The sequence below is a fragment of the Acanthopagrus latus genome, chromosome 22, assembly GCF_904848185.1.
Source record: "Acanthopagrus latus isolate v.2019 chromosome 22, fAcaLat1.1, whole genome shotgun sequence".
Lineage (NCBI taxonomy): Eukaryota > Metazoa > Chordata > Actinopteri > Spariformes > Sparidae > Acanthopagrus > Acanthopagrus latus.
In genome coordinates, this window is record NC_051060.1 from 9,124,059 (window position 1) to 9,138,458 (window position 14,400).

The 14,400-nt window shown below is 38.9% G+C and overlaps 1 protein-coding gene across 2 annotated transcripts in view; it reads right to left on the reverse strand.

Annotated features, from left to right (window-relative positions):
- Positions 1–14,400, reverse strand: part of LOC119012658 (DNA (cytosine-5)-methyltransferase 3A-like) — a 58,710-nt gene that overhangs the window by 42,691 nt on the left and 1,619 nt on the right. For both annotated transcript variants that reach the window (XM_037086673.1, XM_037086672.1), the window contains exon 2: positions 6,289–6,396. In XM_037086673.1, the coding sequence (XP_036942568.1) occupies positions 6,289–6,396 (108 nt within the window). The remainder of the gene's footprint in view (positions 1–6,288; positions 6,397–14,400) is intronic.

The following is a 14,400-nucleotide window of genomic DNA, read 5'->3' on the forward strand; positions in this document are numbered from 1 at the left end:
ATCAGTGTGACAGATGGAGGTATGTGCAGAAATATGTGCACAGCAGGCACTTATTATTAGCAGTACACATCACAGTGGCTGTGAATCTTGTCCAGATTATGTTTTGGACGTGACATGATTTGGAGAACGGCCCAAACTCTCTCAGATTTTTGCCCTATAGCAGCCTCTAGAAGGAATAACTTCTGCAGTCATTGTGCTCTTAATCTTCAAGCTCAATACTTCTTATCTATTTTTATTCTATTCGATCTATTGTTTTTAGTTTTGCTGGCTTTGTCAACAGTTGTCATTATTAGAGATAGCTATTGTGGCTATGTTGGCCAAAATAGCTATCTCTAGTTGTTGGATTAACTGAGTTTTCAAAAAATCAAAGTTGTTAAGGTTGTCGTCACATACCTTACAGTAGCTAGGAATCACAAATAAGTGGATTCCTTTACATTTACTTACAGATTTTTATCTCAAATTATCATTATTCATTTATCATTGTCTTCTATTAACTTGTGTAGTCTACCAAGGTATAATTACTTTCAAAAAGTGAAAGACGCAAGTGGGATAAATGAAGTAAATTCACGCACTCAGCTGATTTTTACCTCAACAGCACCAAACTGTCAGTTTATTAGGAACACCTAGCTGACATTATACGCAGTCGAATGCAAGAGTTATACATTAAATCCTATCAGATCTTTCCTTCACGTTGGTTTCTGTTGAAAACCTTTTATACAACCTATTATATATATATATAACCTATATATGTAACCTATTTCCCATTTATATGAAAGATATTTGAAACACCTCTTTTTATAATTCAATACACAACAACAGCACTAAAATATTGATCGCCAGTTTATGAAAGAGAATAGGTTTGACCGATTTTTTGATTGACCTATCTAGACCCAAAATACCTATTATAAATGCATTCTAAAGAATCTGTGGTAATGTTTGAATACACCTCCTAAAATCTGATGATTTTCTGAAAAACTTGACAGAACTGACACCTTAACCCTCTGGAGCAGATTCCCCCCCCCCCCAAAAAAAAAAAAAACATTTAAGTGCTTGAGATTACTACCGTTGCTCAAATGTTCATTAAAAAAATCACAACATATTCCTTCAGTCACGCGTCTTGAAAGTGACAACATCAACCAAAACACACTCACGTCACTTCAGGTTTAAAAGTGAGAAACACTGCTAACGTCGCAATCTGTCTTAAAGGTAAATACATGCAAACATCGTATCTAGTCTTAATGGGTTAAGGAAATGGTTTATTCAAAGTTTTTACATTTTTTGCAGTATTCAGACTTCCACAACAACCTGAGGTTGTATGATTTGCAAGAAAGGTTAATCAGTGTGATTGTTAACACTATAGAGGTCATGTAAGTTAATTAATACAGGACCTTGACTTAGTTGTAACATAAAGACTTTTTCACTTTTGGCCCAAGCAAGTTTATTGTGTATTTTTTATTAACCGGCCGTAAGTCATGACACTTTTAACCACACACAAGTTTTCCACAATACCTCTGTGACCTTTGTGGGTTTGGTGCAAAATGGAAACACTGAAAGAAACCTGAATAAGCTGCATAAATGGCAACATCAAATGGTTATCAAGTCACCCTTAGTCCAAGTAAGACTTTGGGTTTTACATGACGCTTCCAGTAATTATAGTTTGTCCTTCCTCTGGATAATATCTAGTTATTAGTGTGCATGAAAAGTTACATTATTCATACCGGTTGACATCACATCTGACTGTGGCTGTGAGGGGATTTTCATGTAAAAGCATTACATAAATGTTGGGAAACATACCAATATATCTCTCTGGTCTTACAGTAATTTGAAATACTCGAAAGATTCAAGCAAAAGCCACACACACATGCATCAGCTGCATCGCACATGGGAGAGGAAAGAAGAAAGAGGAAGCGATTCACACCCTTGCCAACTTATAGCCTCTCAAGCATGCAAAAAACCCTGAAGACTAGCCGGAAAAAATAAGAGAGAAAATCAGTGTAAAAGTACAAGACCAGAGATAGAGGCCTGAAATATTTAAGGCTCATTTGGTTAATCCACTTATCCATGACACTATCATCTCTAGTGTGTGTGTTCAGAGCAGTGTACTTGTGTAAATGTGTGTGTGTGTGATTGCTTGTAATGGAGGTGAACGAGTGAGTGAAGTAGACAGAGGAGAGAAAGAGAGGCTCCGTCCCTCTCTGCTCTCTATAGTTAGTGTCGCTGACAGCTCCACCCTGAGCTCCACACAATGGCTCTATTCCTGGAGACACTGTGTGTGTGTGTGTGTGTATGTGTGTGTGTGTGTGTGTGTGTGTGAGAGAGAGAGAGAGAGAGAGAAAGAGGAAGAAGGAGCGAGATAATGGGTAACATACTGTTGGCAGGGCAAGAGGATTCTGTTATGTATATTCCACGAATGCTACATGTGATAGTACCACTATATCATCATCAGTAAGTTGGGTTAGACTGATTATCTGGGCTAATATTCAGCATTTTCAATTATCTGTGTTGGTGATTTTTCTGTTGGACTGACGATAAATTAAACTAATTTTAAAATATGCTACTTTGGCTCTGATGCAACATCCTCTCACTCAGTGACTCGCACACAACACTACCTGGTTGATGAGATGTCACAATTCATAGCGTTAAACACAGAATAATCCAAATCTGTAACTGAATTCATCAAGCAAATGTAGTGGAGATTATAGTATAGTATAGTATAGTATAGTATAAAGTAGCAGAAAATGGAAATATCCCCAGTACCTCAAAGTTGTACTTAAATACAGTACCTGAGTTGTACTCGGATTTGTGCTATCACTGGTGCAATGATTTTTACTGCAAATGAATATCTGATCTAGATATCGGTTTTCAGTCTGCTTGATTTCTAATAATCAGCATCAGTATCGGCCCTGAAAAAGCCGTCTCGGTCGACCCCTATCAGTAAGTATCACCTTACCTACTCCTAACCAGTTATTTTCTACTGTTACTACTACTGCTACTGCTACTATTATGTTGAACACTGCAACAACTGTTATTTGTTATTTTACTATAGCCACTATGTTATCCTAATACTGCTGCGACAATTACCAGTACTACTAGTATTATGCAACTACAGCCATTATTGCTCCTACATTTATAAGACAGAAGATAAGATCATTGTTTATTGATTCCCAGAGGGGAAATACAAATGTTGCAGCAGCACAAAGCCAAGAAGCAGGTAGAGACAAAGAAGCACGTAGAAAAAGTAAAGCCAAATACAAATTGAAATATTATAGGTAAAGACAAATATACATACAAATAAAGTTAGAATAAAATAGGAGGCAACTATTTATATCACCACTTTGACTGGTGAGACTACTACTGTAATGGTATTAGTGTTTTATTATGCTCAATAGTGTACTATCGCTACTGCAATTGCTTCTACTAACACAAGCACTAGAACAGCTAGTTGTAGTTGTAAGTATTACTGCTACTACTTCTTTTTCAAAAACTACTATGAGTGATATTGTACAATTTAACTATACTGCTACTACTACTACTATAGAACTACAACTACTTCTACTACAATCTCTTCTACTACCATTATTACAGGGCCAATAATACTAGTAGTTCTTTTCTGCTATTGCCACTACTATGAATATTGCTACTGCTGCTATACACCTAGCACTACTAATGGATACTACTAATATAAGTATTACTACTTTTAATGCTGCTGCTATCAATCTTACTTTCAGCACTTCTATTACTACTATTACTGCTACTACTACAAACATCAATACTACTTTATTTTGCTTACTTTAAATGTACCACAATAGTCAGCTATACAATTACTTTGATCAACAAGTTTATTTTTTTAACCTTTTTACTGATACCATCATATACTGATACTACTCTTCTTACTACCATTACCACTTATTAAGTAATTCTACAAATACTACTACTTTTACTACTGCTGCAAATACTACTACTGCGCCATTGTTATTAGTTTTATTACAACTTTGATTTTACTGCAACTGCATGGGTGTTATAAGTGTAGGTTTGTGTTCATGTATGCGTGTGTGTGCATGTATGTGTATGTGTTCATCGGTGTGTGTGTTTGTGCGTGTGGGTGCAGGCATGTACATGTTAATACTCATCTGTCTGTGTCTTCACGACAGGACCCATATTAATCCTGCCTACCTTGTCACAGCTCAGACATCAAAGCATGATCAGACCTGCTCTCCTGCACACATGAATGCACACACACATACACACAGATACAGAACACACACACACACACACAAGCGTGCGTGTGCATGCGAGCACACACACACATACACACAGATACAGAACACACACACACAAGCATGTGCGTGCATGCGAGCACACACACACATACTCGCTTTCTCACTGTAGATCACTCAGTATTCCTTTTTGTCTAGGGTTGTTTGATCAGCTATATTGACTTGCTGATTCGACCACAGAGTTCACTGAGCACAAAGATACACTCTCTCTCTCTCTTTCTCTCTCTCTCTCTCACACACACACACACACACACACAAGGTGAGCGATAAGAGGATGAATGGAGAAAAAAATATAGAGGAGAGGAGCTGCCAAAGACCTGAAGTCACAGCGAGTGAAGAATTATACAGTTTGGTGTCATTACAGTCATAATGCTGCTCTCTAACACCACTCACAGATTATTACTGCTGGTGTAAAGGTGATTGGAAGGTTCCCAGTTCAAACCCCAGTCCAGTCAAGCCCACACATAACATGTTCACCTTGTGAAAAGTAACACAACTTAGTTCGACTGTCTCAGCAGAAGCAGTCACTGACCAAATTCCAAAACACAAGTGACCTGGAAACATTTGCAGATTACACCTTCTATACATTATAGTCGCTTTTAGTTTGTATACTATGTCAGTGATCAGTGCTGGTTGGTTAAATGGACAGTTCATCCTAAAATGAAACCGCTCACAACACAGTCTGTGGATTATGTTGAGTAACTGTATCACAATTCCTGGAAAGAGACCTTACTGTTGAGTTTTTCTAGTGTTTTATTTTGGCACAAATGCCTTCTAGTGACATTATATTTGAGAGAAGTCTCACCTTAAATACTCAATACGCGAAACTAATTTAAAGGAGCCCTGTTATGCTTTTTGTTTGCTTCTTCTCCTCTAGTGATTTATATATGTTTTCATGCATGTAAAAGATCTTGCCTTGTGACTTCATGACATCACATTACATCACAGAGTCACATGTTTGCATAATTCATGCCTAGTGGTTAGTTTGGCTCCTAAGAATTGATTTAGCAAAGCTGTTCTATTGTTGTTAGCAGTGCTGAGTCTGCAGTGTGTGAGCTGACCAATCACAGCAGACTGGAATTTTAAAATCAATCAAACAAAAGCATGGTAAAACAATTTTTTTTTAAAAAAAACTAAATTTTCTTCCAAAGCTATGGCCATCATTCCTAAGAGTTACGGTAACATTTTATTCACTAGAGTAATTGCAGAGACCTCAGGATGCGCCAGCATCACTAAAAATAGGTTTGAAGGTTGAAATCAAGCCAGTAATTTGCTAGATTAGCTCCCACATTGCTAATTATCCCTCACTGTGCAGGAAAACCATGACGGTGCAACACTGCAGCAAGTATGGTAGGTCACAGCTGAAAAAGGAACTTTGCTGTTCACTTTGAAACTTTGCTGTTCCTGAATTTGTTTTCTCTCCTAAATAATTTTGCCTAACTGACTTATCTTTAACGCTGTTGCCACATTCTGAGATCTTACTTTGGTGAGTGAAAAAATTAGGTAGAATGTTTATTTTAATTTCAACTGTAAGCAAAGTGGTAACAACGTGGAAAATGTGGTGGATGAAGGAAATTAAGCGAGCATTTCATGTTGAGGGAGAAGATGTGCATTGACTGTTGTGTTGGGGGAATCTCTTTTCTTAAACACATTGATTGGAAAAAATCTTACACGTAAAAGCAGAAGAAAAGCAACAGAAGAAGCAGCTGTGAAGAGGCTTTGTCACATTATCTGTCAAACACACTCAAATGTGACAGTTAATTAAAGCAGTATGTCTAGTGCTGTGTGTTTTATGTCAAAGAGCTGAGCTAACAGCGTGTTGCCACTCAGCAGCTAGCAGGTGTGAATGCATAAATGTGAGGCAAAGTGTTCCTGGAAGCAGTGCATGCATGTTTAACATATCTTTTCAGACCAAGACAGGGGGACGTTGTATAGGTGAATGGATAATCAATCACTCTGCTGCAGTGTGGAGTATAAAAGGCCGACGACAGCCTGTAATTACAGTACTCACAGGAAGCAGCTGTTTGCGTTTCCTGCCAGGACGACCCACTCTGCGCTTGGTGCGGGGGCTCGCTGGCGTCCCCTCCTCTGGACCGTCCTGGTCTGCTCCATCTTCACTCTGGCCAATTATAGAGAGGAAACATCAAACACCGAGCCAATCCAACAACTGTATGAAGTTATAATTGATGTCAGGAGTGAGGCCACATTAAAGCAACAGATATTCCAGGCAGTGTGGTTAGGAAACACTGCAGGGCAAAGACTGGAAATCAGGATTAACTGCCTAGCACACTCTTGACAACTGACATTTGCAGTTTTAAGAAAAGTGAAATTTTACACTTTTTTTAAAACTTTTCAGCAGAAGACAAAAAGCTAAACTGATGATCGATTTCAAAACAAACAACTTTAAAACCGAAGGTCTCAAAAGCCTGGCCAAGTTCTGATTGAACAAAGCAGTTCTCAAACTAAAATGGACGAAATATGAAAGACAAAACCAGTATATTATATGTTTGCAGACATCAAATCCAGCTGTGTTTAGTCAAGCAAACAGAATGCATGTTGTGGTGCTTCTAAGCCTGCTGTGGATACACTGCTCAAAAACCCCCATAAGATGAAAAATAACACTTTGAATTCAGATCATCATTCAAGGTCTTTTAGAAACCTTGATGAAATACTATAATATATATCTGCTCTGCCTCATATTGAGGCTGTTAGTGAAGCTCTGAACCTAAATGAATTCGTCTCAGCAGTTTGTTCCTCTACTCAGATCACAGCAGAGACAAAGTGCTCTGGTACAGCAGAGCTGTAGAACAGAAGCAGTGTAATTGTACAGTGATATATAGAATTAAAAATAGCCTGCAGCACCTGTGTGTCAGCTAGAGCGCCACGGGTCAAAAGCAAACACCTTCAAAAGGCTTCGAACCAGAAGGAATCCTTGATGAGATTTCATTCTGCCTTCACCTTTACATCATGACGAACTAAAGAAGCAGTTTTTATTATGTTCTTAATCTCAGTGCTGTGACTTGATATCCCCCCCCAAGCCTCAAAATAAAAATGAGAAGAAAAGCATGCTACAATTCAAATCCTTAATTTTCCTGTCAACAGATCTATGCTGAACCAATCTAACGGCTGCCCATGATGTTGTATGTGCTGGAGGGAAAGTTTCCCATTGCAACAAACAGACAAAAGATAAAATATAAGGTTATGATATGTAAACTAACTGACAGCAACATGGTGAACACTCAGGTTGGATACATACTCAGTTGTCAGGATGTTTTCTTACCAAATACCAATTAACTAAGTTCCTCGACGCAGGGTATCTGATACCAAGTACAGATCTGATACCTGGTAAATGGTGATGAATAAAGCTCAATGTACATACAAAGAAACTGTTTTTAAAGAGAAACCGTCACAAATGGCCGAAACGTGATCCATTTCGTGGAGAAGTTCATCCAACAATCGATATTCAGTACTCATGTTGTAGCATCTACCTAAACACCTAAAGTAGATGAGGACTTGTTTATAGTGTTAAAAAAAAAAAACAGAGAGAAAAAAAAAAGGCTCCATATTACAGTGATTGGTTGGCCAATGTTGTCGGCTGATATTGGCCTGCGACAAATAAATGGCATATATTTTGCCTGATATGAAACCTTTTTTTTTAGAATATAACACTTGGGGTAATGTATGATTATTACATTTTTTCAGTGAAGTTTATTGTGTAGCTGATCTGATAAAAGTTTATTGTTAAAATATCCTGCTGCCATTACATACATACCTTTGTCCCAAGCGTTTCTTTACTACATTTGGGGTATCATTGCAAAGATTGTGTGTTTATGAACTGTATGTATTCTATGACTATGGGAAAATCAGCTAATATATCAATATCAGAATTTCTTTAAACCCTAATATCGGTATACGCCCAAAAAAATCCAGCATCAGTCAGCTCAACTCCATATAGCTCATCCAGCTGAATTCATCTCTCCGGAAGCCCTTGGAGCCCATATTGATTTGACAAGTCAATATTTACACCCTCGACATTTTGGCTAAAAAAAGGGTGCCAATAACATCTTCTCAAATCAATGCCAGACGAGCTGCATGGAGCCATTTTATGTTTTGTTATTTTTAAGTTGTTGTTTTTTCAAATCTGAAAACTAGTCCCCATCTACTTCAGCTGTTTATGAGAATGCAGCAACACTATTTTGCTATGAAGCTCCTGAATTTTTTGTAGACTACGAAACTGCTCCTGACTTTCTATCTGCATGTGTGTTTGTAGGTAATGACTGAATTATAACTTTTGAGAGAACTTTCCCTTTAATAAGGTCAGTATCTCTTTTTATAAGTTTTAAAAACTCAACTCAAACTCAGTCTTGTTTTATTGACATGATAATTCAAGCAAGGAGAATTTATTTGGACATACCTCAGTCACTGTCACTGTTTGTCTCTTTTACTGTCAATACCCTCAAATATTCTCAGGTTCTGACCAAACTCAAGTCTGGTCATGAATTTCCACTTTTACATCGGCTCTGGGCTCTGACTGAGTTGCTGAGAGTCTAAGGTCTGTGCAAACGTTTTATCGGGCCCATGGGACCATGTGAAAAAGGCCAAATAAAATAAGCAACACCTGCTGCATCTTTAGTTAAACACTCAAACCCTGAATGTGGTTTCATTGCGTGTGGTGCCTGTCGCTTTAAGAGTATCATATTTTACCCAGGAGGTAGTAATTTGCCAGCTGCAATGATTTTCATCATTGACCTTTTTATTCATATTTGAGTTCTCTCTATGTGCATCGCTGCCTCAGGCAGAAATTAAATAAATGTCACTGTTACAAGGGAAAACCATTAGACTCTTGTAGTGCTGGAGTGAACAAGGCGGCTAAAAACGTACCAGTTAGGAGGAATAATGTTTTTAATCTGAGGTTTACTCAACTTGTTCAAAGCTGGGTTGAGATAACAGAGGCAAGTCATCTGTGTAGGATGAAAACAAATGGGAGGTGGCACATCAGATGACTGTGAGTGTTAACTACGTTCTAAGTACACTGGAGTTCTAGGGGTTTTTTTGGGTCTCTTTGAGAGTTTGAAGTAGTTGCTGTTGAGTCAAGCTTAGGGTTAGGGTCATTTTTTACGGACAGAGGCCTCTGAGGTTTGAGGGTCACTGGATATTGAACATATCTCAGACAATGGTTTTCAAGCTAAAACTAAAACTAACAGCGAAACAACTGAAACTAACTGAAATAAAAAATCAGAAACAAAACTACAGCAACAGCTGTGTGTGCTGCCTGCTGTCAGCCTTGTGTTTCCAATAATGTCTCCCTCTCTCTCCTTGGTGGACCGTCTGTTAGGGTGACAGTGGAGTGGTTGCTAAGGTGCAGAAACTGCTTAGCAACTGTCTCCGGCGGGGCCGCCGTGCTGACTAAACATTCTGATGTCACTTCCCTGACGATAAGCATAGCAACCAGCTAGAACGGGTAATGGCCCAGTGCCTGTCTGCCTGCTATACTCCTGTCCGTGTGTCTGTGTCACGACGCACACTCACAGACATACACACACCTTTTAATGGTACGTGTGTCCAAAAGTGAAAAAAAGGGGTATAATTATGTCCCGATACAACCGAAAATAACATGTGTACTTTTGAGACGTTGGGCGTTTTTGCTTCCATAACATGTCTTCCTTCAGACTAGTGTAAAGAAGATGCCAAAAATGGACTTTAAAATATCTATTTTGGTTCAGATTCCTGTTAAATATATGACACTGGGGAAGTTTCATGGTTAAAATTTAATAAAATCGTGCAACATCTGTCTTAAAGATCCAGTGTATAGAAACCCATCATCTCACCCTCACACAAAAATCCCTCACTAGAGCCAGTGTTTTGTCTGCTCTGGGCTACTGTAGAAACATGGCTTTGCAACATGGTGGACTCCTTGGAAGATGACTCACTCCTTCTGTAGATTTAAACGCTTATTCTAAGAATGCATTGAAACTCTGCCCCTAAATCTAACAAACTGGACCAGTAAGGCTGTTTTCTCAAAGTGATTTTTCTCTGAGCCAGAGACCTCCACTTCAGTAGCACCAAACTTTTTTTTCCCCCATTTTTTAAAATCTACAGTACATTCTGAGGGTTTTCAAAGAGAGGTTTGATCATTTATCTTTCATAGGGCGATGTATATAAAATTTTATTCCCCAAAACATGGCAACATTTATTTTTTAAGACTCCTGACAGTACTGTGATCAAAAGAGGTATCCAAAGTTTGTTCTGTGAAACCTTTTATTCTAAAACCTTGATTCCACTGAGCACATGTCAGAAGTGGAGCACCCAGCCTGATATTGTTTAATTGCTAAGACTGTTTATTTCGTCTTTTTCCCTTGATTTTTGTGCCTCTGCCACAGGTGCGCAGGCTATGTAGTAAAATCATTTTTGTCTATTTTAACTGTGTTATTGTTAGTATTTTTGACATGTTGTGCTGTAGAGAAGTCTGCACAGGGTGTTTTATTTTTCTATTTTGACCAGATGCACTATATCATTCCTGTGTCTGACTGCTGAATCTGGAACACTGCTCAAATGTGCCTTGGCGCAGCTGGTGGAAACACGAGCATGAAACGGCTGCAATCAGCTCTCACTGTGTCGCAGCAGTGTCGCGGCCATAACACAACTTTAACGTGTCGTGTGGAATCTGGCGTAATACCACCTTTACACGTTTGTCATCACAAATGTGCTGGGAAAAACAGGCAACAGTATAAAATGACACGTCATTTACTTTATCACACTACATCAAGAAAACTTGTTCAAAAAAGCCAATAACAGTATGAAGACACATCGTTTTTGTCCAGAGTGCATGGTGAAACGAGCAAAGGAGTGAGGCGTCTTGCTTCTTTTTCATCTTTGTTGAGAGCTGCACGTGCGGTACCAATCAGGCAGTCTGCAACGTAGGGTAGCCACACTGAAGCAGTATCAATTTTAACAGTCATAGCATGGCGACTGACTATTAGCGTGACCACCTGGGTGTTGTGTCTCCATTGCAGCCAATCAGAGCTGGAGATGATGACCACCAGTGATCACTGCAGAGTCATTTGAATTGGGAGTGGCGATTGTACCTATTTACATCACGCAAAAGCCAGATGTTAGCGTTTCTTTTGTCCAGTGTTAAAAGGGGTATCATATATTGACATAATGAAGCGAGAACCTGGTTTAATCACCTGGAGGTATTTCATGGCGACATCTATTAGTTAACAGTTTTACCCTATTCACCTGCAGTGCCAAACCAAATGTCAAACATTAACAGACAGAGCTTGAAAATCACTCAACCAAATCCCTTCAGAGGATAAGTCAACACACACACCAAACACACCAAACACACACACACACACACACACACACACACACACACACACACACACACACACACACACACACACACACACACACACACACTGTCCATATATCTTTGGTCTATTTCTGTCTCCCGGCAGGTTATTTTAGGCCACCACAGTTGCTAAGCTACCAGACTGCAAACCAGGCGGGCAGAGGAGGATCCCATCGGCAGCAGACAGCTTGTCCTCTTTCTTTCTACCCCATTCCCTCGTCCTCCGCTCTGTCTCTCTCCTCGTTTCCTGTATCTCCCTCCTCTTCTGCCTTCACTTTGAATGTACTACTCAACCACTCATTGGTTAATAAAGCTGCCAACAGAACAAATCCTAGATTTTATCTATTTGTTAGTCTTTGTACAGATTTACAACATTTAAACATCAATGGAACAACAGATTTCTCCAATCTTATCATTAAAATAATCAATAATTACATATCTAGGTACGTGTATTTGCAATAACACACTGCAATGGACCGAGAATACACAACAATGGACCAATCCTGGGCACTGTTCTCCAAGTGTTACTGTTATAATACTGTTTGTGGTGACAGCTACGGCTTTGCTGGTTTTAGATATGGAATAAAAAACCCATCCACTCAGTCAGAACACAGAGTAGAGCTGTTAAATCCCCAAGAACATCTTTATACCATCTTCAATGTGTCCTTGAAGTCTGAAGTACATGCTGTCTACATATACACTTGGCAACCGAAGCATTCAGGCCTGATATGCTTAAAACATAGAGCTTGTCATGTGGGCTAACTCCATAATCATGCTGTTTTTTACATACTGATGGGTGACATAGGAATCCTGAGCTATTGTAATAAGGGTATTTCACTGTTCAGGGATCAATTAAATTTTATTTTATCTTATCTCAAAGTTTAATACATTTTGAGTGTACAATTTAGTGAAACGCAGTATATCATCTTTAAAGAGAACTTGTACAATCAATTGGTTTTTGACAACTTATGCTCAATCAAGAGGGCCGATGGAGCTACAAGACAGCTTTGATGTCAGGTGTTTTTGGCCCACCTTGAAGCGTTGCCATTCAGATCAGGAATAAAGACTTTTGCCTTTAGATTAGGTCACACACACTGGATTGTTTCAAGCGTACTGAAGCCTCAGGAGATGGGATAAAACAACATTGTCTATATGATCAGAATAATGACCAAGGTATATTGTAAATTTGGGCATTTTGCAATCAAAGAATGAGAGGAAAGATGACCAAAGTTGTCATAGATGGCGCTTAGCTACAATTGCTGTGTCGAGGGAAGATGGCAGCGCTCACGACAACGATGGAATTGTATTGTCTCAAATACGGATCAGGAAGTAATATTTATAATCAATTTTACATTTAATAGGTGCAATACGTAAGAAAATCATACTTCAAAGAAATAGGGGGCAGCACATCAACAGAGTAACCACTGCAGCAACTGCTGCTAACTGCAGCTACTATTAGCGAGTGAGCTTAGTTAGCAGTGCAGATTTTCAGGCCCAGGACGTAAGGGACCCAGCGGTAAATGTTGGCAGGGTGCAGCGCCATAATATAATGGCATTACCTCACATTCTGTTGATCATCATGTTATTCATGTTACATTTAGTCATGTGGCTGACTTCCTTCCTCACTGTATGACAATGTTTTTTCCGGAGGTTATAGCAACAGATCAACAAATAGAATTGCAGATTTTCTCTTACTTTGAACACACAAACCTAATTCAGCAGAATTTATAACAAAGTTCTTGTTGTTTTAAGGCATTCTAATGTGGAAAATGTTACACACTGAATCCTTAAACAACAATCTTTAAACTGAATCTCAGTTTATTTCTCCATCTTTAAACTTTCTGCACATTCAGTTAATGTGTCGTGTTATTTGAGCCCACAGAAATGTCTCTCTATCTTCAACATTTGAACTGTAGCGTCTGTCATGCGAAATCAATTCTAACTGGAATCCATCAAATCTCACACCTCTATTTTCTATCTCTTACAGTGCCTTGCCATGTCTTCCCCTCTGTCCTCAAACTCTGGGACTCTCTTGGGTTTCTCACCAGGCTTTTTTCCCCTTAACTCTTTCATTGAGTTAAGCCTTAGGAAGTTAAAAAGAACAACAAACTATAGTAAAAAGAAACCTTTATAAGGGAAACTTTGTACTTGTTGGCTCATTGCCAGTCTGTGAATGTGGAAGTAAGTGAGTAAGACGGCTCTTTATTTAGCAGCACTACAGAATGAACTTCAAACTTCTCACAGATTTACGAGGGTTGCCCTGGGCTCTGGGGGCGCAAATGAAAGGAGCCATTTTTCACCTTGTGTATGTCTGACTGTGTGTTTATGTGTGTGTTAGAGTGTGTGCTCGCCTGGGTTAAAAAAACTGCTTGAGACTCGAACCTTTGTGCTCGTTTCACCTGCATGTGGTTGGGTGAGTGTGTGGAATGCAGAAAGGCCTAAAGTGAATGTAAATAAATAACTCTAAGTTTAATTATTGCATACACACACGGTCTTACTTGCCAGATTTTCAGTGTGTGTTGGCTAAAAAAAGCTCTCAACTGCAGGCTTAGGAGCCAAAGTAGTAGTGGTAATGATAGCTGTAGTAAAAGTGGTTGTAATAATATCTGTGGCTGCAAAAATAACAGTTGTAGTAATGTAATGTTATAATAATAGGAGCAGCGATAATATCAGTAATGGGAGTAAGAGTCGTTAGAGTAGAGGTAGCTGAGATAGTAGTACAAGTGGTGGAAAAATGTGCGTATTTATTCATGTGCTTGACTTAAATAT